This window comes from Hypomesus nipponensis, chromosome 3 (genome assembly GCF_054491055.1).
Source record: "Hypomesus nipponensis isolate SF chromosome 3, ASM5449105v1, whole genome shotgun sequence".
NCBI lineage: Eukaryota > Metazoa > Chordata > Actinopteri > Osmeriformes > Osmeridae > Hypomesus > Hypomesus nipponensis.
In genome coordinates, this window is record NC_140363.1 from 5,485,869 (window position 1) to 5,510,122 (window position 24,254).

General features: G+C 49.1%; 3 protein-coding genes across 5 annotated transcripts; 1 reads left to right on the forward strand and 2 right to left on the reverse strand.

Moving 5' to 3' along the window:
- Positions 1-97: 97 nt before the first annotated feature.
- Positions 98-18,886, reverse strand: znf106a (zinc finger protein 106a). The gene is made up of 22 exons (XM_084673126.1): positions 18,755-18,886; positions 16,662-16,742; positions 16,361-16,422; positions 14,689-14,883; positions 11,625-13,724; positions 10,281-10,782; positions 10,114-10,183; positions 9,450-9,604; positions 9,201-9,261; positions 8,498-8,794; positions 7,565-8,348; positions 6,412-6,461; positions 5,386-5,534; positions 5,036-5,170; positions 4,814-4,930; positions 4,455-4,646; positions 4,257-4,319; positions 3,357-3,476; positions 2,859-2,930; positions 2,688-2,759; positions 1,981-2,127; positions 98-1,855 (listed from the first exon to the last, which is right to left on the reverse strand). Exons 2-22 carry the CDS (start codon positions 16,713-16,715, stop codon positions 1,802-1,804), a joined length of 5,451 nt encoding a protein of 1,816 aa, XP_084529252.1. The 5' UTR covers positions 16,716-16,742; positions 18,755-18,886; the 3' UTR covers positions 98-1,801.
- Positions 18,887-18,918: 32 nt separating this feature from the next.
- Positions 18,919-22,389, reverse strand: pacc1 (proton activated chloride channel 1). Its single transcript, XM_084673172.1, has 8 exons — positions 22,189-22,389; positions 21,589-21,685; positions 21,280-21,489; positions 20,842-20,996; positions 20,417-20,556; positions 20,113-20,254; positions 19,858-19,965; positions 18,919-19,766 (listed from the first exon to the last, which is right to left on the reverse strand). Exons 1-8 carry the CDS (start codon positions 22,222-22,224, stop codon positions 19,605-19,607), a joined length of 1,050 nt encoding a protein of 349 aa, XP_084529298.1. The 5' UTR covers positions 22,225-22,389; the 3' UTR covers positions 18,919-19,604.
- On the forward strand, positions 22,346-23,950 carry nenf (neudesin neurotrophic factor). 3 transcript variants are annotated; one of them, XM_084673198.1, is made up of 5 exons: positions 22,346-22,361; positions 22,762-22,913; positions 23,013-23,073; positions 23,317-23,420; positions 23,534-23,950. In XM_084673198.1, exons 2-5 carry the CDS (start codon positions 22,773-22,775, stop codon positions 23,708-23,710), a joined length of 483 nt encoding a protein of 160 aa, XP_084529324.1. In that variant the 5' UTR covers positions 22,346-22,361; positions 22,762-22,772; the 3' UTR covers positions 23,711-23,950. The 3 variants fall into 3 exon arrangements, with proteins under 3 accessions (XP_084529324.1, XP_084529308.1, XP_084529316.1); XM_084673182.1 differs by lacking the exon at positions 22,346-22,361 and adding an exon at positions 22,532-22,583; XM_084673190.1 differs by lacking the exon at positions 22,346-22,361 and adding an exon at positions 22,537-22,642.
- The last annotated feature ends 304 nt before the right edge of the window (positions 23,951-24,254 follow it).

Below are 24,254 nucleotides of genomic sequence, written 5' to 3' on the forward strand. Positions count from 1 at the left end.
GTGAACTGACTAGTGCTCCAAGTGACTAATAATGGATCATTAAACAAAAATGTTTTCATGCACATTAACAACATTGTAAATGAAAGGCAAAAATATATTTTCTTTGCGATATTTTATCGGAACTTTTATTTTTATTGCACTTACTTGCATATTTCGGTACAAAACATCTGTTACAAGTTAACAACTTTTGAAATAAACTTGTCAAAGAAACTCAGGAATGACAGGTAAGAGGTCAATTGCATGCTTTCCCCAGCCTTAAAACAGCGAGGAGACAAGTGGGGAGCCCGCCTGTGAAGGCCAGGGGGCTGGAAGGTTGACCGAGATCTCAACCCACCCAAGCCGGTCCGACCCGACCAAGCAAACCGCCACCATAGCAAGCGTGTCTCAGAACTGCTTCTCCATCACACTGATAAAAACTGAATGTAAAGGAGTTTAGTTGTGTTGTCTTTTGTTCAAAGCAGTTTTACGTTGATAAAAAAAAGGCGTATTAAGTCAGCTTTGCTCCGGTTCTATGTGTTGTAAGGGGTGAGGTATGGCACAGGGCCTTGTGTTCCTCCAGCATCTCCTTCACACACCTCCTCTACACAAACTTCCTCTCAGACCAGCCTGCTCTTCAAAAAGAAGCCTTGACTTAGTCCAGCTTCCTCGCATCTTCCTCATAAAAAGTATCCCAGAGTCAAGGAGCTCAACAGGATCACAGCTATATAAAATCAATACCCAAGATATAAGATCACTAATTCATGGGAATAACAGAAAGGGATTACTTCGTAATCATCTCTACAATGAGGACTAAATCTCTCTCACACACACACGTTCACACACGGAAACACACACCACTACTCCTCGAAACCGCCTCAAAAACCTCCGCTTAACTTTCACGGCAAACCTAAATCTCCACAGACCAAGTTACCATGTTGCACCAAATTATTTCATAACAATCCTAATATTCGGTGAGCAACATCCAAAACAAAATATTAAAACCCATCAAAAAATTACCAACAGAAGTTAGTCTAAGGTTTTCATGGAAAAAAAGAAATTAAATGGGTAAACTTTCTTCCACTTCAATTCAACTCTTCTAAACTCACACAAAAAGCACACCATTGCACTTATTATGGCCTTGAAATTCTGCAATGAAATCTTACAAGAAGTTTCATGCATTTATTTTACCACACTGACTGACTACATGACGATCAAGAAAAAAACTAAACAAAAAATGTGCTAAAAGTGTATCGCTCAAAACAACACGTCCCGGTTGTACTCAAAACACAAACGATTCTCTAAACCCATGCCATACAGGACACAACCGGGATGTAAAACGGGATTTGGTACGTTTTGGGCCGTTTGAAAGGAAAACATGACAATCACTCTTAATACCTGTACCCAAGTTTCTCTTTGATAGTTTCTGCCTGGTGTTTGGTCAAAGCGCGGCAGAGAGGACAGTACTGTGCACGTTTAGAGACACAGGATACAAAAGAGACAGAAGTGTTTGTGAAAGGTAGAAAACAAACAAACAGCATCCCTCACTGGACTGGCAACACATTTGGACTGGTGATTAGAGCAGGACTCCACTGATCCTCAGGGAGAAGAGAGTGAGTCCTGGAGGGGGGGGGGGGATCCTCCCAATATGGGAGGAGAAGGGGAGGAGATGGAGGAAGGGAAGGAGAGATGAGGGAGGGGAGAGAGGGAAGGAGAGATAGGGGAGGGCAGAGAGGGAAGGAGAGATGGGGAAGGCGGGGAGTAGAGGAGAGGGGAGAGAGAGAGAGAGAGAGAGAGAGGGGAGGACAGGAGAGGGGGGAGGCCCTCAGGACTCCAGCTGCGCCTCGTCCACGTGGTGCTGCATGTGCTTGGGAACGCTCTGTGGAAGCAGAAGCACACGTCACCCGTCTGGAGGTCCACACCTGAACACACAGACACCAGCACCGGGCGCCGCCAGGAGGACGGGGGGGGAGGGAGGGAGGGAGGAAAGAGGGAGGCTCCTACCTGCTTGGAGGCGTTGCGTGTGGAGAAGAACTCGTCACAGTTCCTCCAGTGACACTTGAGCATGGGGAGGGAGGGGGGGGCGTGGTCGCTGAGGAGGTGCTGCTGGAGATGCTGCTTCACCCCGAATACCAGGGAGCAGCCGTGCCACTGGGGAGGACACACGGGGTCAGGGGTCATCTGCCCACACAACATCCCCCTGGTCTCTATGGGCTACATGAGATAACTATCTAGCTCAGGGGTCCCCAAACTACAGCCCACCAACGCATTTGGACCGGCCCTCTGAACAATGCCAGTCTTGGAAAACATTTTTTTACACTGATTAAAAGTAAAAGTTTTTATTTCAATAGCAATGAATATGACAAACGTTATTCACAATATTAATAATGCTCTTTAAATAAGCTATATATATCCTCTGATATGTACGAATGTACGGTGCATAACATAGTAATAAACTAATAATAAATACATTTAAATTCATAACAACATCTTCACAATAATACTGGTAGTTACTCCGGCCCAAGTCATTTTCTGTTACTCACCGACCCAGGCCCACGTTAAAGAAAGGAAAATGATCTGGCCCTCGCAGACAAAAGTTTGGGTGATCCCTGATCTAACTGGACGCATCTGGTCACATCAAACCCTTTCCCACTGGTTTATCTGCCCACACACACACACACTCACACATCCCCCCCAGGCCGAGGTCTCACCAGGCAGCGATGGTTCCGCATCAGGTTCAGTCTGGTGGCTTGAACGCTGCCGTCGTAACAGCCTGTGTAGATCTGCAACAGAACGGACAGCAGGGTTGAGCAGGCTGCTGTGTTCCAGGGTGAGCCAGCAGACAGGCTCCCCTGTGTGCTGTCAGAGGGTCCTGGACTCACCATGCTCTTGTGGATGGACATACACATGACCATGTCACTGTGGCCTCCGTACACCTGCAGCCGCTCATGGGACTGTATGGGGAGACAGGACAGGGTCAACACCACACCTGACCACTACCACATTGGCCACTACCACATTGACATTAAGGAAGTTCGGATTTCATGGGTGCCAACGAGTCATCTTTAGCAACATAACCCTAAATTAACTAAAAACAAACAGTAACTAATGAGTAGGCAAACAATTGAAAACACTATCAAACTATTTGAACCAAAACTGTCTTTAATCTCGTGAAATTTGACATGAATATCAACAATGTAGACATAAATCCACTTAAAGGCCAAATTGAACTCATCTTCCATCCACCATAATGCATTCAGTTATCCAAAGGCCATGAGGGTAATGAGCCATGTGTCTCTTAGTCCACTGATCCTAGGACCAGACCAGAGGGAAGCAGCAGAGTACAGTAACAGTGATGTCATGACGCTGTAGATAGAGACCTGCAGCTCGTAGACGTGGACCAGCTTGTCCAGGCAGGCGGTGACCATCACCTTCCCCAGAACCGTCACCACGGTGACCGCATGGCTGTGACCCTTGTAGATCCTCACCAGCTGACCGGTCTGCAGCACCAAACACAGTTAGCACTGACACAGGACTGATACAGAACTATATAGCACTGACACAGGACTGATACAGGACTATATAGCACTGACACAGGACTGATACAGGACTATATAGCACTGACACAGGACTGATACAGGACTATATAGCACTGACACAGGACTGATACAGGACTATATAGCACTGACACAGGACTATATAGCACTGATACAGGACTGATACAGAACTATATAGCACTGACACAGGACTGATACAGGACTATATAGCACTGACACAGGACTGATACAGGACTATATAGCACTGATACAGGACTATATAGCACTGACACAGGACTGATACAGGACTATATACAGCACTGACACAGGACTGATACAGGACTATATATAGCACTGACACAGGACTGATACAGGACTATATATAGCACTGACACAGGACTGATACAGGACTATATAGCACTGACACAGGACTGATACAGGACTATATAGCACTGACACAGGACTGATACAGGACTATATAGCACTGACAGAGGACTGATACAGGACTATATAGCACTGACACAGGACTGATACAGGACTATATAGCACTGACACAGGACTATATAGCACTGACACAGGACTGATACAGGACTATATAGCACTGACACAGGACTGATACAGGACTATATAGCACTGACACAGGACTGATACAGGACTATATAGCACTGACACAGGACTGATACAGGACTATATACAGCACTGATACAGGACTGAAACAGAGAGATATAGACTTGATAGACTTACATGGATGTTGTGGGCATGGACGGTCTGGTCACTGGAGCCGCTGAAGACCAAGTCATTCGCCACCTGGGGGGGGGGGGGGGGTTCACATGAATGTCAGGTCACCTCCGTTTTTGTCATCCACACACACACTCATTCAGCGCAAGGTCTTGGTCCCCCCCCCCCCCCCCCCCCACACACACACACACACACCCCCTCTACCTTCATGCAGAGCACGGTCTTGGAGTGTCCCTCCAGGCTGCGCAGCATCAGTCCGCTCTTGGCGTCTCTCACGCTGATGGTGCTGTCGTACGAGCCCACCAATAGGATGCGCCGCGCACCCTCCTGGGCGGTCGCTAGGCAACTCACCGCCCGGGGCCCGTGGCACTCAAACACGTCCAGCTGCCTGTTGGTCTGCAGGCCGCAGGAGCGCGCTTACTGAGAGTCTCATAACATTTAAATAGTATTCTATTCTGAAAATCCTATTTTTAGAGCATTATTTACATATTATGTACATTTCTAAATAATAGGAAACTAAGTAACTAAAGAGGCCGAGGCCCAGAGGCAAGAGAGGTCCTCACCTTCAGGCTGAAGGAGACCACACAGCCGTTGGCCAGGCCGGCATACAGAATCTTCCACTTGCTGATCAGGCACAGGACGCGGTCTGCCAGAGAGAACTGCTCCACGCACTCCCTCGTCTGGGGAACACAGGGGGGCAGAGGTCATGACCAGGAGTCAGTGAGAGAAGGAGACGAAAGAGAGGAAGATAGGAGAGAGAGGAGGATGAGAAAGAGAGGGGTAACCTTGAGGCTGTAGCAGCGGATGGTCTGGTCGCTGGAGCCAGAGTAGAGGCGGTGAGGCAGGCCCGGTCCAGACGACACCAGCAGACAGTTCACCTTGGAGCTGTGGCCCTCCAACACAGCCACGCACTTACGGCTCTGAGCACAGCAAGCAGGCAGCTCGTTCAATGTTCAGAGACTGAATTTGCAGGTCATAGTTGGCAGGATTACGTGTGTCTCAGTCCACTTTGCTTGTATGTTGGGGTGTGTTTGACTGGGTGTACTCGGCTGTGCTCGATGGTGTGCAGGGGTGAGTGTATGTGTGTAGCCATGTGTGTGTGTGTGTGTGTGTAGGTGTGTGTATGGAGCCTCACCACCAGGTTGAAGGCGCGGACAGTGCGGTCTCCAGAGCAGGTGTACAGCAGCCCGTCATGGATCTGGAGGGCATTCACAGCCTCATGGTGACCCTCAAACACCCCCTCAGAGGGTACCTCCTCCTCGCCCGCGTCTGACGACACCTCCGCTACACGCACACGGAGAGGAGAGGGAAAGAAAAAAGGATAAGCAGAATGCCCACGATGCAGCAGCTTGGTGGACTAGGATGGTGCTCCTGGAGGGAACTCCTGCGTGGTCCTGAGGTAAACATCTCGCTTCTGTCTCGTCAGAGATCCACAGGCTGCCTCGACACATACACTCCAAACTGTCCTTCCATCCCAGGGTTAACCAGAAGTCCACACACCAGCCCGGTCACTAGCACATCTTGGAATACCTTGCCCTAAGAAGGTCATTTGGGGCCTTGACTATTCTGGGCTGGAGATCGTGTCGGAGGTCTAATTTGGTGTGTGTGTGTGTGTGTGTGAGACCCAAACACAGTCTGAGGAGATGGATAGACCCACATGACTGAGGCTGGCCAGCTCCTCTCTTCAGCCTGTCAATATAGCTGCATTAAAACAGTCGTGTCAGGTGTATAGTACTTCCTGTTTACAGTGTGCCATTCTTTTATTACCAGTGTTATGATTTTTTTTTGGGGGGGGGGGTGCTATTTATTGATTAACTTTGTGCCTTATAAATGAACCTGATAGACTGATTTCTGACCATCCCCCTATATCTCACAGACATGCAGTAGACCTAGATAGGGTCTAAATATCTAAAGATCTCCATGACTTGAAACACACTTTGCCAACAATCTGCTACATACTATACATATGTTTAGTCAGAGCGTCTGCTAAATGACTAAATGACTAAACATTAAACATACTATATATCCACATACTTTCTAAAGCATTATAACCCATTAACATGTTCAATTCCGAGTGTTTCCTAGAAAACAGAGCCACTCCCTAACTTCCCAGCCTCTGGAATCCTGGGAGGAGGAGCGCGCTGGCGACCATGTGACCTACCCGAGGACGTCTTGGGCATCTTCAGGAAGGGCAGGAGCACCTTGAGTTCACTGAGGAAGAGAAGAGGAGACACGTGTGAGGAGTGTCAGCCTTCCTGCTCCTGCGAGGGTCAGGGGCTGGCTGATGTGTGACAGGATGTAACTGGAGCCCACATGAAAGCCCCCCCCCCCCCAGTCTCTCTTCTCCCCAACAGGAAGAGGTGTTTGTCAGAACGCCAGCTGTCAAAGTCTCTGATGGACTCTCTCTTCATTTTCCTGCCATCTAATCTGCAACACCCTCCTTCAGCCAAACACACGCTCCTATGGCCAAAACCCACCTCTTATAGCCAAACCCCCCCTCCTATAGCCAAACACACCCTCCTATAGCCAAACACACCCTCCTATAGCCAAACACACCCTCCTATAGCCAAACACACCCTCCTATAGCCAAACACACCCTCCTATAGCCAAACCCCCCCTCCTATAGCCAAACCCCCCCTCCTATAGCCAAACCCCCCCTCCTATAGCCAAACACACCCTCCTATAGCCAAACACACCCTCCTATAGCCAAACACACCCTCCTATAGCCAAACACACCCTCCTATAGCCAAACACACCCTCCTATAGCCAAACACACCCTCCTATAGCCAAACACACCCTCCTATAGCCAAACACACCCTCCTATAGCCAAAGCCCCCTCCTATAGCCAAAGCCCCCTCCTATAGCCAAACCCCCCCCTCCTATAGCCAAACACACCCTCCTATAGCCAAACACACCCTCCTATAGCCAAACACACCCTCCTATAGCCAAACACACCCTCCTATAGCCAAACACACCCTCCTATAGCCAAACACACCCTCCTATAGCCAAACACACCCTCCTATAGCCAAACACACCCTCCTATAGCCAAACACACCCTCCTATAGCCAAACACACCCTCCTATAGCCAAACACACCCTCCTATAGCCAAAGCCCCCTCCTATAGCCAAACCCCCCCCTCCTATAGCCAAACACACCCTCCTATAGCCAAACACACCCTCCTATAGCCAAACACACCCTCCTATAGCCAAACACACCCTCCTTCAGCCTTCTGTCTGCTCCTGGGCACAGAGGTCACAGGTCACAGATTTAGCCCTAGAGGTCACAGGTCACCAACATGCCTTCATCCTTCTCACCTGATAGATGACACCTCCATCTCACTGGTGGACGACACCTCATTGCAGGCCAGTTTCTCGGGCTCCGACTTCAGCATGCTGGGGGCCGGGGCCGGGGCCAAGGCTGGGGCTTGAGGCTTGGGAGAAGCCGGGGTTTGAGGCTGGGGAGAGACCAGGATGTGAGGCTGGGGAGAGGCCGGGGTTTGAGGCTGGGGAGAGGCCGGGGTAACGTCCATGCCGCTGTCCTCTGGGTCAGACGTGTCGAGGGTCACCACCTCCAGGGGAGCTTGGGGGATTTCCACCATCTCCAGGGAGGAGTCTGAGTCCCCCTTCCCAAGTTTGGGGGCTGGTGACTGGGGCCCGGAGGCGTCCTCTGCCCCCTCCATGGTGGTGGACGTGGAGGTGCTGACCTGGGCGCCGCCAGGCCTCCTGCGTTGGCGGAGTCTCCTGTGGGGCCGGGAGGACGACTCCGCCTCCAGCTCCGTGTCGCTGTTCTGGCCCTGCTCCGGCCCCTGCGCCTGCCTCAGAACCCTCTTCTTCTTCAGCTTCCTCACACGCTTCCCCGTCTTCGCCTCTGGGGGGGGAGGGCCAGCGGGCTCCGGGGCCCCGGGCTGGGAGCCCCTCCGGCAGGGCAGGGGGGGGCCGGGGAAGGGCTTGGTCTCTGGGGAGGGGAGGGGCCTGGAGGTCTGCACGGCCCTCTCTACTGACTGGACCTTCATACCCGGCAGGCTCGCTCTGCCATCCCACGATCCCCCACTGAGTCTCCTGACAGAAGACTGGGACGACTGGGAGGAGAGACGAGGACCTAGAGAAGCAGGACCAGACAGATTGAACATATTTCTATACCGTCTGAACAGTCCACACCAAACAAATATGAAGTGGGAGTGAATGACTGTGTGTGCGTTTACTTATGGGAGAGGAAATGAGGGTGATTTCTGATGTGTGTGTGTGTACCTGGGGGAGAGGTGGTGGGTTCTGGGGTGGTACTGTGGGCCCCATGCGGGACTGTGCTCTCCTCAGGGTCCAGCTGTGTAGCCCCCATGTGAGGGGAGGGGGACTCCTGTTTCACCACCACGGGCAGGTTGGGGGCGGAGGAGGGGCGGGCCTGTGGAGGCTGAGGGCTGGGAAGGGGGACAGCAGCGTCGGTCATGGGGGAGAGCAGTGCAGGAATCTGTGGATCTGCTGGAGCTAAGGCCATCTCCTCATCCAGGGCCTTCCCCAGCAGCTCAGGTGACGAGCTGTCAAACTCGCCTGGGAAGAGATGTTTTTTACAGTTGCACAGACGTTTTAGCCATTTAGAAGACATTTTTATCTAAAAAGACGCACAAATAGTGCATGTAGAAAATACAGCAAATAATTAATTATCAGATAGTGCGAACAGTATCTGAAGGAGGTTAAGGGATGAAGTTCTCTGAGTGCTCACAATGAGCTCATCCCCTCGGTGGTGACAGGAGAGGGGAGGGATGAGTTAAGAGGTAAGGTAAATGGAGGTAAGGTGAGAGGTAAGGAGAGGGGTGACGTTAGAGGTGATGGTTAGAGATTAGGTGATGGTTAGAGGTGATGGGTTAGAGGGTATGGTGATGATGATGATGAGGGTATGGTGATGTTAGAGGTGATGGGTAGTGGTAATGGCCAATCATAGAGGTGTGGTCCTCACCTTGCATCCCCTGAAGCAGCTCAATACGCTTGCTTCTCAGGGTACTCATCTCCATGGTTACCTGCGGAAGCACCAAAAAAAGCTCGAATCACGAGACAGAACAGAGGGGGTTGGACAATTCTGTAGCCGGGCCCCTGTCTGCCGGGAATAGACCTGTCTGCCTGTCTGTTTGTCTACCGGGGTGAGCCCTATCTGCCTGTCTGTCTGTCTACTGGGGTAAGCCCTGTCTGTGTGAAGGAAGCCGCCTACCTTCTGTTTGAGCACCATGAGGCTCTGGACCTCCAGGTAGGCTTGCTGCAGGGCAGCGCGGGCCTGCAGCAGGCTGTCGTCCACAGCCTGGAGGTCCCGGCTGAGCTGCTCCTCACGCAGTGACACCACCAGCAGCTGGTCCACCTGCAGGCGCTCTGCAACACACCACATCCACACATCCAAAGTTCAAGGTTATATAACCATCCCAGTCTATGTATATATTATACGTTAGGGATAAGGATGAGAGGGGGTGGGAGATAAAATCATAATGAATACATGTTTTTTTACGTGATTTATAACTTTAATGCATATTTTCCAAGTCCAGGTTAAAGTTAATTGTCATATGCACATAACAGTTATGAGCAATGAAATTCTTGATTTTCATACTTCCTCAACAGTGCAAACAAAGTTAGACTTAGAGAATAAAGTAGCATTTAATGCATGTATTTTATGACGTTTGTATTTCACAAGAGAAAGCACAATCTGTTTAACTGGAAGAACCAGTAACCACTCACAGTCTGGAATATGTACCATTATAGACGAAGCTCGCTGATGATTGCTGAGCAATGGGTCCCTCGAATGGGTACTGCACTAGTATTTTTAAATGAGAAACTACATTTATCCTGAAGGGTCAGGGGAAGGAGATGGAGGGAAGGGAACTCACCTTTCTTCGACTTTGTTTTCCTCCTCTTGTTCTTTCGTTCCAGGCTTGGAATCTCAGGGGATGGCATGTCCTAAAAAAGAAAGTGAAAAAGACAGAGGTTTGAGGAATAACCCGCACATTAATAACATGATCTTTGTCTCCCATGTGGATCAGGCAAGGTCACTCACCCCGGCCGCCCTGCGTTTCTTCCCGGAGCCGGGGGCCTCACTGGGCTCGGTACCCAAGCTGCTGTACCCCACCATGGAGTCGGGGGCCCGAGGGACCCCTACTGGCTCCTGGAGGTCTGTTTGCGGTCTGGCCTCATTCTGCAAGTCTGTCTCCTCCTCCTCCTCCGGCTGCTGCTTGACTTTCACTTCCCAATCTGCAGGTGTGGAGGTCAGGGTGGGAGCCAGGGCTGTGAAGGGGGTGGGGGTCAGGGTGGAGATGGTGGTGGGGGAGCTGCGTCGGCCAGGCCGGAGCTGACTCTTCTTGGCTGCCCTCTCCTCCAGACCGGGGAAGAGGGAGCTCTCCGGGGCCACGCTGCTCTCTGATAGGCTGCGTTGGCGGGTGGGCGCCATGTTGGCATGGCCTATTAGCAGAGACTCCCATTGGAAACCCTCCGTCAGAGGAATGTCCTCCTCCTCCTGGCTCATACCCTCCTGGTCACATGACACCATCTCGATCCCGAACCTGGCAGAACACAGGAAGAGGTAGTACAGACGTTAGTACAGAAGTTAACTGTGACGATGTTGTTGCTTTACTTGCCGCACTGTCCTATCGTCAGATGTATCTACTGTTGCAGGTGAGATTGATGTTGCTGTCAGGCTTCTTGGTTCTATCCACTGAAATCCTGTTAAACTACGCCCTTCAGATCCGTGATCTTCTGCTGTACTTTCAATAAGCAATATGTATATGTCACTTTGGATAAACGTATCTGCTGAATGAATAAAACCTCAAATGTTATGTTAACTATTACTATGACAACTGAGCTATATTGATTATCCTAATATATTCATATCGTGTCCACAGGTATTCTGGTATGGAAAGCAATAATTCCACTTCACTGAGAACCTGGGTTAGGGTCAGGATTAAAGATAGCTATATCGGGTAATGATATCAGGGTTAGGGTATATTGGATAATGATCTCAGGGTTACGGTATATTGGATAATAACATCAGGATTAGGGTATATAGGGTAATCACATCAGGATTAGGGTCAAATATATGGGGTATACCAGTGGGTTAGGGTTAGCTCTATGGGATAATCCCAGTGGGTTAGGGTTAGCTCTATGGGGTAATCCCAGTGGGTTAGGGTTAGCTCTATGGGGTAATCCCAGTGGGTTAGGGTTAGCTCTATGGGGTAATCCCAGTGGGTTAGGGTTAGCTCTATGGGATAATCCCAGTGGGTTAGGGTTAGCTCTATGGGGTAATCCCAGTGGGTTAGGGTTAGCTCTATGGGGTAATCCCAGTGGGTTAGGGTTAGCTCTATGGGGTAACCCAGTCAAGATCACTGCTCCACTAGCTGAGGCTCACCTGGGCTGGCCTTTGCCCTGCTGCTGCTTCTTCCTGCAGACCTCCAGGTAGACCTGCTCCCAGTTGACGTTCCTGCGGGAGCCGGAGGAGCTAATGAGCTGCCTGACTGTGGGCTTCAGGCCCGAGTCCTTCTCCGCCTCCGCCTTCCGGGCGCCGCTCACGCTGCGGATCCGGCGGGCGATGTTCAGGTTGGGCTCGCACGCCCCGCCCTTGGGCTTGGTGCTGATGTGCTTGGTCAGGTCTCTCTTCAGACTCGGGGGAATGCCCGCTTTGAGGCTGGGAGCGGAGGAGGTGGTCTGGGCTTCCCTGCTCTTACAGACGTCGCTGTCTGAGCCCGGCCCTGTGTCTACAGCCTCCCTCACAGCAGCCAGGCCTCCTTCCTCCTCCCCTCGCTCCCTGTACTCCTCCTCCTCCCTGCCTGGGGCCTCCATGCTGGAGGTGCTGACCTGAACTGACTGGACTGACTGGCTGTTGACCACAGGTCTCCAAAACTTTGGATACTTCTTATCTCCTCCTCTGAGGGAACATTTGACTGGGGCAGGTGAGACCGGGGCAGGTGTGACTGGGGCAGGTGTGACTGGGGCAGGTATGACCGGGGCAGGTCTGACTGCGGCAGGTGTGATTGGGGCAAGTGTGATTGGGGCAGCTGTGATTGGTGCAGCTGTGATTGGGGCAGGTGTGACCGGGGCAGGTGTGATTGGGGCAGGTCTGACTGCGGCAGGTGTGATTGGGGCAGGTGTGATTGGGGCAGGTGTGATTGGGGCAGCTGTGATTGGTGCAGCTGTGATTGGGGCAGGTGTGACCGGGGAAGGCCTTGCTGGTGGGTTGGCCCCATCCTGACGATGGCCGGTGCTCTTCTTCCGTGCTCCGGCCCCCCTCGCTTGTGTCTCCTCCCGTTTCTCCTCGTTGTGACGCTTGGTCCACGCCCCTCGGCCAGAGGGCCGGTCCAGCAGCGTCTCCTTGGCCCTCCTCAGCATCTCCGCCAGCTCCCGCTCCTCCTTCTCACCCAGGGCCGAGGGCTGGGGGCCACTGGGGGCCGAGGGCTGGGGGCCACAAGGGGCCGAGGGCTGGCGGTGAGTAGGGTTCTGGCTGGAGCTCCTGCTGGAGGAGTTGGAACTGGATGCTGAGGCCTGCTTCTTCTCAGGGCGCTGAGCTCCCGGCTTGGCTGGCTTGGGTCTGGAGGACAGGGAAGAGCGAGTGGTGGAGGAGGTGCTGCTATCCCTCTGGGCACTGCTGTTGCTGCTACTTCTCTGGCTGCCCTCAGGCCTCTGCCTGGTCTTCTGGTCCCACCGCGACAGCCTGGAGGCGGCGTGGGCGTCCGTCGCTGGGTCCCCGTCCTCGCATGGGGCAGCGGCCCCCCTGGGGAGCTTCTCCGAGGGGCTGGGGTGGGCGTCCCCATGAGGCGACGGCTCCCGGATTTTGAGAGTTGGATACGGACTCCAGCGGCAGGTCTTGTCCAGTTTGGGGTTGCTGCCGAAGTTCTTGCGCTCCAGGCCTGGACCCTCGCGGCTCTGAGGCCTGCCTTGACGCCACTCCAAATCCTCCATCCTCGCCTGGTTCTGAACCTCAAAGTTCTGGTAAGAGTTCCATGGAGACGGCTGGTCGCTGGTGAAGTCCATCGTGTGGTCCGGCTCCATGGTCGACGGGTGGCACTGCTGCCCAGACAGATTCTCACGACCCAACCTCCTACTGCCACTCCAGCCAGGACGACTGTGCAAGCTTCCACTACTCCTCTCCCCACCATCCCAGGTCTGGTAGTCGGACAGCTCTTGGGCATGCCACGTGGCACTCTTGCCCTGTCTGCTCTGCTGGTGCCAGGTTCTTGGGTCCTCCTGGGAGCCCCACGCCCGGCCAGCCACGGTGCTGCTCCCCTCCCAGCCAGCCCCACCCCAGGCCTGGACGGCTGTTCCTGGGCAGTTCTTCTGCGGCCAGCCCCCCTTTTGACGGACGTACTGCTTGGTTTGATCCCACCTCTGCTGCAGCTGCTGCATCTTCCTCCTCCTCTCCTCCTCCTCTTCCTCCTTCTTCCTCTTCGCCTCTTCGATGGCCAGCTTAGAGGCAGCAAATTCTTTGGCTCGTTTGGAGGCAAGTTCCTCTAGTCTGAAAGATGGTGAAAAAAAGGTATTAAAAAAACAACAAATTCAAATAAAAAACACGTACGCACACACGCACACATACACACAATGAAGACCAATTCGAAAAAACCTAGTATTCATTCTCTAAGGTTGATAATGTATGTAGACTTGAGAAGGCGCAGTGGTCATTAATACTGTAGGGTAGGGGCAACAGTTAGTGTGACACTCTATCCCTGGCACGTCCCTCATACAGTTGGCAGCACTGAGATCTGGAGCAGCGACCTTTGACCTCCGAGGTCTGGCATGTGACTTTGCTGACAGCTGCAAAGCCACTTCTGCTGGTGACAATCAAAACGCATAGCGATTGCTCTGCCTTCCACCCCTATAGGGTTTCCCACGGCAACAACAGTCGGTTGGTCTGTCACTTTCTATAACCCAAAATGTCAGCCAGAGGCTTGGTGATAAGCTGAGGGGAGGGGTAGAAGTGGCATGGTGTGGAATGCTCCAGAGCTTGAGTGTGAGTGAAAGAGTGCAGTCGTTCTTTTTTTAGGCGGTGTGCCTGAAACCTGAGTCTGACCTGCGCCCAGTACACAGTAGCAGCATTTGGCTAAATGAGTTCAACCATGAGTGTGACTATACATGGTCCATAGAGACAGCCTAGCACCAACACTACCATAAACAACACTAGCATAAACAACACTAGCATCCAACACACTAGCATCAACAACACTCATACCACTGCAGTGTTTACAGTGTATTATCTGAGGGATGGGTACAGCTTAGTGGTATTGTCCCGGTTCAATGTCCCCCCCCGTACGTCACTTATGCTAAATGGACACATTTTTGGACTGGATTAAATACAGTATTTTTAACTGTCTCTACAGGGACACTAGAAAAGCTGACACCATTTTACTAATTATATATTTTAGCCTCAACTTGACACTGGAGATTAATCATTTGAGCGGTAAAACTGGATGGCAGAGTTTTACCTGTTCAGTTCCCTCCTCCTCATTATCAGCTTCACCAGCTCCTGGTCAAAGTATTCCTCCTCCTGGTCCTTCCCCGCGTGTCTGCGGTCGTGGGCCTCCACGCGCTGCTTGTGTCCGGGGCTTGAGATGTGGCTCGCGTAGTCCGTCAGGCTCAGCACGGTCACACCGCACGCGCGGCACTCGTGACCGCAGTCCCTGGGGAGGGAGGGGGACAGCGGGCGCTCGATGACTCCCTCAGGCATGGTTCTGGTCCAGTCTGGTTTCATGCAAAGCCTTCAACAAAGAAAGGCTCTACCGCACGGTACTTGGTTCTATCCAAAGGGAGAGGAGAATACTCAACACTCCTTGGTAAAAAAAAAAAACGACAATCTCCCAATTTCTCTTCTCAGATCAGGAGGTAAACTAACTTAAGTATTTTCTTCAGTTCAAAAACAGTAAAAAGGGGTCTTCCTGATCTGGCTGGTTTCTGAGGGGTCGGGGGTTCCGAGTAGGGGCAGCAGGCAGGCCTGGTAGCATGCTAGTGTGGCTGTGTTGATCCCAGTTGGGCCCGCTGTGGAGCACAGCGCTGGGGCGCGTGCAGGGGTGACAGGCCCGCTCTCAGGCAGCCTCAGCCTAGCACGTTCTCATGATGCTGTCTGCTGTGCTCTGAACCCGCGCACGGCCAGCGCCCCCTATATATGGCCCCGCCCCCTGGGCTGTAACCCCGCCCCCTTCCTCTGACCAGCAGCCTCCTCAGTGCACCAACTGTGGAGCTGGCGGCCTCATTGACCAATCCCGAGGCCCCTGAAACCCGAGCCCCGTGCAGCTGCACATGCACCAAACGCCAGCCTCTCCCAACTATGCCACGCGGTGACCCAGAGACAGGGACTTCACTGGCGGCCGTTCAAACTTGTAGAAGTGTGTCATGGCAGCCTGCCACGTCCTCCCAGCCCCACCAGGTCGTCAGTTGGTGAGGTTGTGGCGTATTCTTAACTGGAATTTCGTTTCATAAGAGGCCCGCACATAAAGGTTACCGTACACACACTGACCCATTCTCTGATCAAAACGTTTGACAGCTATTTTCACAATGAACTGTAAAATTACGAGAAACACCCAGAGGCTGAGCAGTTGATAAGACGGTTAGTTATCGGAACCAGTGATTCATATTTCATTTTTATTGTATTTTTATTTTACCCAAACCCTCACCCAACAGTGGTGAACTGAGCCAGGAGAAGCGACCGCCCAGTTCTCAGCTGCCCTTGTCAGCTCCTCCGTCTCTCACAACTCGGTCACATATTTCACTAATCTACAGGTCACAGAAGTGGCGAGCTAGCCTCCGTCAGCTGACCCCTGCCTGTTGTTCCAAGGAGATTGTGTGTGTCTCTCTCTATATATACATACACATATACTCTCTATGCCCCTCAGCCGAGACAGCTGCCTCTCTTCTTTATGAGATGCGATAGTGGGTCACGCGTGCGCATGCACCCACGTGTTCATAGCCTGAAGATCAAGAGAACTGGACGCACTGTAGTTAAGTTCTGACAACTCAACATCCCAATGACACTGAAGCCTACTGTAGTCCTTTCTTTACAAGGACATTTTCGGACCAAAGCTCGTCAAATGAATGTGTTCATCTCTTGTGTGAATATGCAATAATAATCAGTGCACCAAGTAGAAAACAAAGAGAACTCACCGGCCTTTCAGGTTCTCCAGCTCACGATGATGCAGCATGCTCCTCATGTGTTCATCCATTTCCTGCCCACACAGGAGACCCACAAAGCAAATCAAATCACAATGGTGCCAGTCTCATGCCAGCTACTCTCTGCCCATATACAGTAAATGCCTTTACAAAGCACTGTCCAGGTAGAATAATCCCCTCCCCCTCCATACGCAGCGACACAGCACTGGTCGTGTAGGGCTTCATCCCCATAGGAAGGTCCCAAGGAGCAGATCCTAAACACAGGAAGTCAGGGTGGATCCAGGAAGCACGTTACCTGTTTGGAGCTGTAAACAGTTTGGCAAAGGATGCATTTCCTCTCTCTCCCCATGTTGGACGTTGGTGTGTTAGGCCATTACTGTAAAACAATTATGAAAAATAATGTCTTAATTTTGCCCTTATCCAAAGCAACATACGGCGGGGGATTTGAACCCGCAACTACTCTATCTGCGGTGGCATGCTCTGCCGCAGAGCTATACACAGGGATGATATGATCAGTGAGTCCAGTTCCACAGACCCAGAGAGTGCTACACTGGAGGATTTAGTAACGCTGCTTATAAATAGCAAGCTTCAGCCTCAGCCGCCTGTGGTATTGACTATGTTAACGCACTAAATCTGTCCAGGTATGCAGGCCTGCTGCCTGTTATCATGTTAGCATCTGAGGCTGTGTGTGCAAGGGCACTGGTTTGAACATTGGTGGGGACAAGGGTTTTTCCTCGTTCTATTGGCTAACACCACCCCTGCACGGCTGGTAGTTATCAATCGGGACATTTGAAATGGTGCCTTGACATTGGTAGGGACATGTCCCCACTGTGTGTCCCTACAGCCACAACTATGAGTGAGTGGGACTGGAGCGAACCCTGCTTCCCTACCCAGGAGGAGAGCAGAGGGTTTCACTACCCTTCCCCCCACCCCCTTCCCCTCCAGACCACCTGGCTCTTCAACAACAGGCTCGAGTCAGTGCCAACCCCGAACAGGCCTGGATGCCAGTTCTGAGCCTGGCCCGGTCCACGTTCCAGCTCCAGTGTGCTGACCCAGCAGCTCCCGGGCCCAGGGTCCTGGGAGGGCCCACACATGCTCAGCCTTCACCGGGCACGGCGGGCCAACACTCTGGGCATACTGTCACCGTTTGGCAATCTGAATGCTTCACAATCCTGCGCTTCATCTTGACTGTGTTGAAAGTACAAGTTGGCCAGAAAGGCCACCTTTGACATGTTTGCAACAGAGTGGAAATCTATGTTGAAACAGCTTTACTTCAACAACATACACAACTTTATTTAAACACCACAGCCTATATGCTGATGAATGCCAGGCTCTGCATGCCCGCCTCAGATACAGGGTAATATCATCCCTACGTAGCCTTCATTATGGTGTTGATTGGACCATACAAAGTCCCTCTCTCACTAGCAACCATAGGTCAAGTTATACTTTTATCAACGCTATAATAGGAGGATAATCCATTCACACCGAGTAAAACGCTGAGAGTAGGCAGCTTGCCCATCTACTGAAGAAGTGCTTCTTCTAAACCCAATAAACGGAGGGCGGACATGGAGACCCGTGGACATAAGACGTGTTGTTGACCGAACCGCCTGATGACCAGGCCTACTATCTTGTGAACGGAGCTTTGCGTCAAAAAACAAGATGGGTTCCATTATATAAACAATGATTACCCACAAACACAATCATGACGACTACTACTTAACTGATGCCTGTGTTTACCCTTACAAGTTACTGGCTAGCTGTGCATGTACCCAAGCTGCGCTTATTACTGTCAAGATACAATAACAATGCACAAGAGGGTTTGTACTGGCACACACACTGTAACAATAACTTCCTCCATTGCGATGGGCAGGTAGTCTATGCTAGTAGAGATAGCGCGCTGCCTTTGTTTACATAATGGATAGTAGGCTCGAAGTAGAGAACTAGCACTAGCTATCACTAGTTAGCAACATGCCATGTAGCTACGCTGAAATCATGGAATATAGAGCTAACCAAAGCAAAACCATTTAACCAGGCACAGATAGCAGTTAGCTAAATAATATAACGCGCATTATTTGACAACAACAGATACAAAGTTCTCAGGTTTGCACGACATGGGAGAGAAAGTCCGTTTGCTAGCTAACAGTAGTAATCTAGCTCGCTAATAACGTGTGCATGAGATGCTTAGGCCAGGGCTAGCTAGCTAGCTAGGTAGATTAGTATTACTACTGTACTGGGCTAGCTGGTTTTAAGTTTGTTATCCTGCTAACCAAACACAGCAGGGTCTGACTAAGTAAATCAATAATTCTAGCTACATATACCGCTACATAAAAAAAACTGAAATTGTTAATTTATTGCGTTATGCTTATTATTTTGATGTAAAATATCTACCGTCATAACATCCCAACTAGCGCTTCAAGCAGTAGCCTACTTCCCGTCCACAGCTGTGGTAACTCAGCCACTCCCCCTCCGGCAGCATGGAACTTGAGTGTGACTAGGTGTGTTCACGAACATTAGCGTTCTGGTAAGGACTTTGCAAGACTCGTTACAGTCGGTAACTTTATAGATACGTTTATTGAATTTCAAGTGATTTCCAGTCAGAAGTAAAGTAGTTCCATTTTTCTTTTCTTTTTTTTTTTTTACAAAAAGTAGGTCATATAGATGTAACAATATCCATGAGTGGAAAGTTCCCTTTTTAACTCATCATACCGTTCAGTTACACTAAATAAGAAGTTTCCCTTTTCAAAAGTGGTTCCCCTAGAAGGAATGTCCAACTTTACATGTGTACTATCATTCCACGTTTAAGTTAGTGTTCAGCAACAGGGTAGGCATATTTCACCTGCCTACAAACTTCAGAAACATGGATTGCACATAAATATATCAAATAGAACATTAGTATGATCAACATTGCTATGAATATCATTGAAATGGAATGGCAAAATTCAACTTGCTGGAAAAATTGCCAGTATACTATACATTTTAAACTGCTCAAGTATTTCAAAAGCAGCATGAGCCTAGGTTGAATATATGAAATATGTTATGAGTACGTGTTTCAAAATGTTGTTTGAGCACGTAACATGGACATAATCTATGAAGCTGACTGGCCAATGTGATGACTTTGAATCTCAAAGTATAAAATGTTGACACATAATCATAAAATATGTATATATAACCCATTTCCTGTGCAATTTATATAATTTCCTATATAGCATCTAGGCTAGATGCTTTGCTAGCCTGCATCTCAGCTGATCGGGTTTAGCTCTCTGTTTTTATTCCTCCGATGCCTCTTTCGAATCTTGATGATCCACTGGATACTGAGTTTTGCAAAGTTTGTTGCCTTAAACAGGGCCATGAACACTCCACACAGAATGGCAATGGTGTTCCAAGGGTTAGCTGTCACTATCTGCAGGACAGAGAGGGGGAGGGCATTTAGTGTCACACTTTCTGGCAGTGTGTACAAATGTTAATTAAGCAAAATGCCTTTGAACACTTACATCTCGGACTTCCTGTATGAATGGATCCCGCCATTCAAACACAACAAAGAACAGCTGATTGATTTTCTCTGACTCAGGTCTTTTGTCATTGAACTTCACCACACTGGACTGGTGAAACACAGAGGACACATGACTACTACATCATAACACTGTTGTTACCCTATTACATAGCTGTGACTGATGGAATGGTTATAGCTCAGTGGAACAACTCAGGGGTCACAGAACACAGAGGCTGTGACCTATCAGAGATTTTACCTCTTGGCGAAATTCCATCGTCTCATTTCTTTTCCCAGAGGTTTTCACCAGAGACATCTTGACCCACGTCCTGAAGCCCCCAGAGAAGGTCCACATGGAGTAGGTCCGCTCACAGTCCTCCATGAACTCTGACTTATCTACACTATAGACCAGAGGAGTCTGGGGAACTGGGACCATCTGCAGTACTCATTTGAAACTATAAATATTCCATGTATTGTATGTTTGTAATACATGTGTGTGTGTATATAGGTCCTGTACAAATTATAAAACAACAAATTAAAACTATGATTTCCTTTTTGCTTACCTTCTGGACAGGTCACTATATGTAGCAAACAGCATGTAGCTGATGGCACTAAAATCCTCTTCGGTTTCATTCAGACTGAACTGCAGGAAGATCAGTTCTCTGTTGAGTACATCCGAGGGCCCGCGGACCACCAAAGCTTGCTTCAACAAACCAGGTCAGGAGGTCATCAGTGACCATGTGATGCATTTTTTTTATAAGTTTGTAAGTTGCTTTGCTGAAAAGCATCTGCTAAACTCACATACATCTGTTCTGTTCAATGTACATGAAAATATGGGGATGGGTTTAGAGCTTAGTGATGAAGTGCTTCACTGCAGATCGAGAGGTCGCATGTTCGAATCACCCCCTGTACGTTGCTTAGGCTAAAAGAGTCTGCGAAAAGAACACATTGTAAATGGAAGGTGTTTGTGCATGTAGCGTGGTCTCACCTTGGTGTGGTTGGTGTAAGGGCCAGTGTATGTGACATCCTGCATGACACAGTCTCCTTCCTGGGGCTTCCCTGGTGCCACCAGAGGGGGGATGTGATCATGGTGGTGGTGTTTACAGCTCAGGAGTTGGGCTCTGCCTGGGTACAGAGCAATCCCTGCTCCAAACCACCAAGTAAACATTAACTTTTTTATTCATTTCGCTTTTATCCACATACATGCAAATACATGCAAATAAATTTATCCACATACATGCAAATAATGCACATAGAAAGTAGCCTACAGCAGCGAATCAAAGTCAATAATGCATTTCAGTAGTTAGTGCCAATGAATGTCTGTATTTACCAGGCATCAGTGGTATTAACCAGGCACAAACCAGAGAGAAAATAACCCCTTTAGGCTGTAGACAGTTTTCTTCTTGTTCTCACAGCCTATACAAACCTGGAGGGGCAAACGAGTCGACCTCTTTGTAAGTGACGGACATGACAGGCTGGCTGAGCTTCTTCATGAAGTCAGTGATGGTCTGGTAGGCCAGGAACACGGCCACTGTGGTCAGCATCAGGTAGATGAGGATCAGGACGACCGAAAATACGTTTTTTAGGCAGGCTTTACTGAACGCCATTGTCGAGCTGCCATCTGTTGTGTCGTCATCTGTGATCAAAATGAAAACTACGTTGACGTTAACGAACAGAATACAGGTTAATGCACGTTAGTATTTCTGAGGATAATTTTGTAAACGCATATTAGGACCTGGCAGCGCGCTCCCGTTGGAGTCCTCCACCGTATCCTGATCCCCACCATCATTATGGTCGTCTAGGCTTGGAGAATCGTCTACATCATCATTAAACTGTATTGAACAAGTGTATGTGAAATAGTACTGTTAAAATTGTCCTGGTCCAGTCCAGTCAGATACATTTGTTTGATGTTAGTGTAAAACTAACATGAAACATAATTTTCTTTTTAAGGAGACATTCCAGACGTCTCAAGCATGGTCAAGAATGATTAATTGTTAGTAAATGTTTTAATTGGATTTGCACTACAACGATTGTTCTTTTGTATATTCCAATATAACAACGGGATTATCCTGTCTGTTCTATTTCATACTAAACATAAATAACTTTTCATGGTTCAATGTTCCTGTCAGCAGTAAAGTCACATGATGACACGAGTGCTTGAGAATGAGCGACCCTTATCTGCGGGGCCTTTGTTCCCGATCTAAAGCTCTATACATGAAATCGATCATCTGTGAAATCAATGCCCAACTATGAAAGTTCAATTTGCAATAGCACTGAAAAGAAAACTAAAAGACAATCAGATCATTGTAGCCATTGTAGGTCCACACCAGCCTACCTCTTGATAAGACCGGGACGTCTCCTTTCTTAGCATTCCGATAAGTTGAAAATATTATTTTTAACAGCTGGCCACTTTCCTTTACTAACTTATTAGGCTACAGTTTATTCATTTAAGTCATTTTCAATTCTAGGTTTCTGTCATTTCCCAGAGGTACCACCCTCGTCTCGCAGGTACGTGGTTATGTTCGCTGGCACTGTAGGCTATGTACAGCAGCGCACATAGTCTAAAACTTGCTCTGCAAGTTTTTCAATGGGGAAACCCACTGAGTAACAGTTGCGCAGCATAGACCGGCTTTGATGCGCACCATATGATTCTTTGGAACACTCCTCCCACATGACCGTCAAAATGAAACAACTGAATGGTTCCCAAAACTGTCTTGGAACTTGAGAAAAGTATTAACCTATATTTTCTAAGATATGGGTGATTGGCACGCTTGTTTATAGGCTATTAGGTAAAATAAAGGCTGCTCAATACAGACTTTTTGTTAGAACGCTAAAATCGGGCGCAAGGCGGCGTTTCTTGCTAGAACTGTTGGGGGAAGATTCCTTATCTCAGGTGTTGTGACTTCAGACAGGTTCACCATGGGAGCTGTGGAACTGTGCGTGCTCTTCATATTAATCTCATCGAGTGTGGCGGAGGATATTCAACTGAAGTACAAGAAAGACTCTAAACCAGTGCGATTGTTCACCGACGAAGATCTAAGAAGACACGATGGGAGTGAGGTATCCTCCAGATTATCACCCTGAAAGCAGCGGTTCGATCGACATGACGATTTATTTCATTTTAACGAGTCATTCTTTACCTTTCTGCGAAATGTTCAGGATGGGCGACCTATTTACATGGCAATCAAGGGAGCGGTGTTTGATGTTACCAAGGGAAAAGGTAAACAAGAGAGTGACGGATTCTCCACCTCGAGAACAAAAGATAACTTATCACTGCACAGGTGGGACGGGCCCTGTGGGGAAACACTGGCTATTTGTGCCATCATGCTTTAGACAAATGCAAATTGTTTATATTTTCCACGCAGACCCATGTGCATCATTGCTGTGTATAATGAATAATATATAGTAATAAATAAATAGTAAAAAAAAAAAAAAAAGTAAAATACTTCTGTTAAACCTTTAGAGTTCTACGGCAAAGGCGCGCCATATAACGCTTTGGTTGGAAAAGACTCTACTAGAGCAGTGGCCAAAATGTCGCTGCAACCCGCCGACCTGACCTCTGACACCGTGAGTTGAAAGGTCATGAAAGGGTAGCCGTCTATGTGGATAGCTGTTAACGGGTCTTTCGGTCTTAAGTTTCAATTTTAACATTCTGAATTTGTATTTTTTGTTTCTAACAGACGGGCCTCACCGCCGACGAGTTAAAGGGACTGGACAGTATATTTGAGGGCACGTACAAGACCAAGTATCCCATTGTAGGCTACACTGCCTTGCGCATTCTTAATGAGGACGGAAGTCCAAAGGAGGACTTCAAACCCGAGGACCAGCCACATTTTAAAATTAAAGATGAGTTTTAATCCAATGTTTTTGTTCCATGTTAAAGTAGCCTAGGGAAGGTTTCAAAACTGGTGATAGTCAATGAAAACGGCAGTGGTGTTTGAATGTAGAAAAATGTATTGCACTCCAGTAGGCCTACGATTTTTTTTTCTTCCATTGTATCATCACTTACGACCAGAGCAGTAGAGGCAGTGGCATCTCACAGATCTGTTTGTGGGTACTGTATGCAATGAAACATTAAATGCAATATTCTCACATCAGTTGTTTGTCCAGGCTGTGTTATTAACGGCAGTACCACTGCACCTTCACTGCATTATTAGTATGCTACATATTTAAAAACAAACATGAATCAATCATAAAGAAGTGAGTGAACTTCAGTATTCACAAAACAGAAATGACAAATTAATCAACACAACTCTAACCGATCAAAGGTCATTAAACCCAGGGTGCTGATGTAAGGTGATGAGATTGTTAGGGTGGGGCCTTAAATATTTCTCACCCAGATAGGAAGTCGTCATGATGGAGGTGAGGCGGTAGGAGTGCCCGAGAAGTGAGTCAGTAACG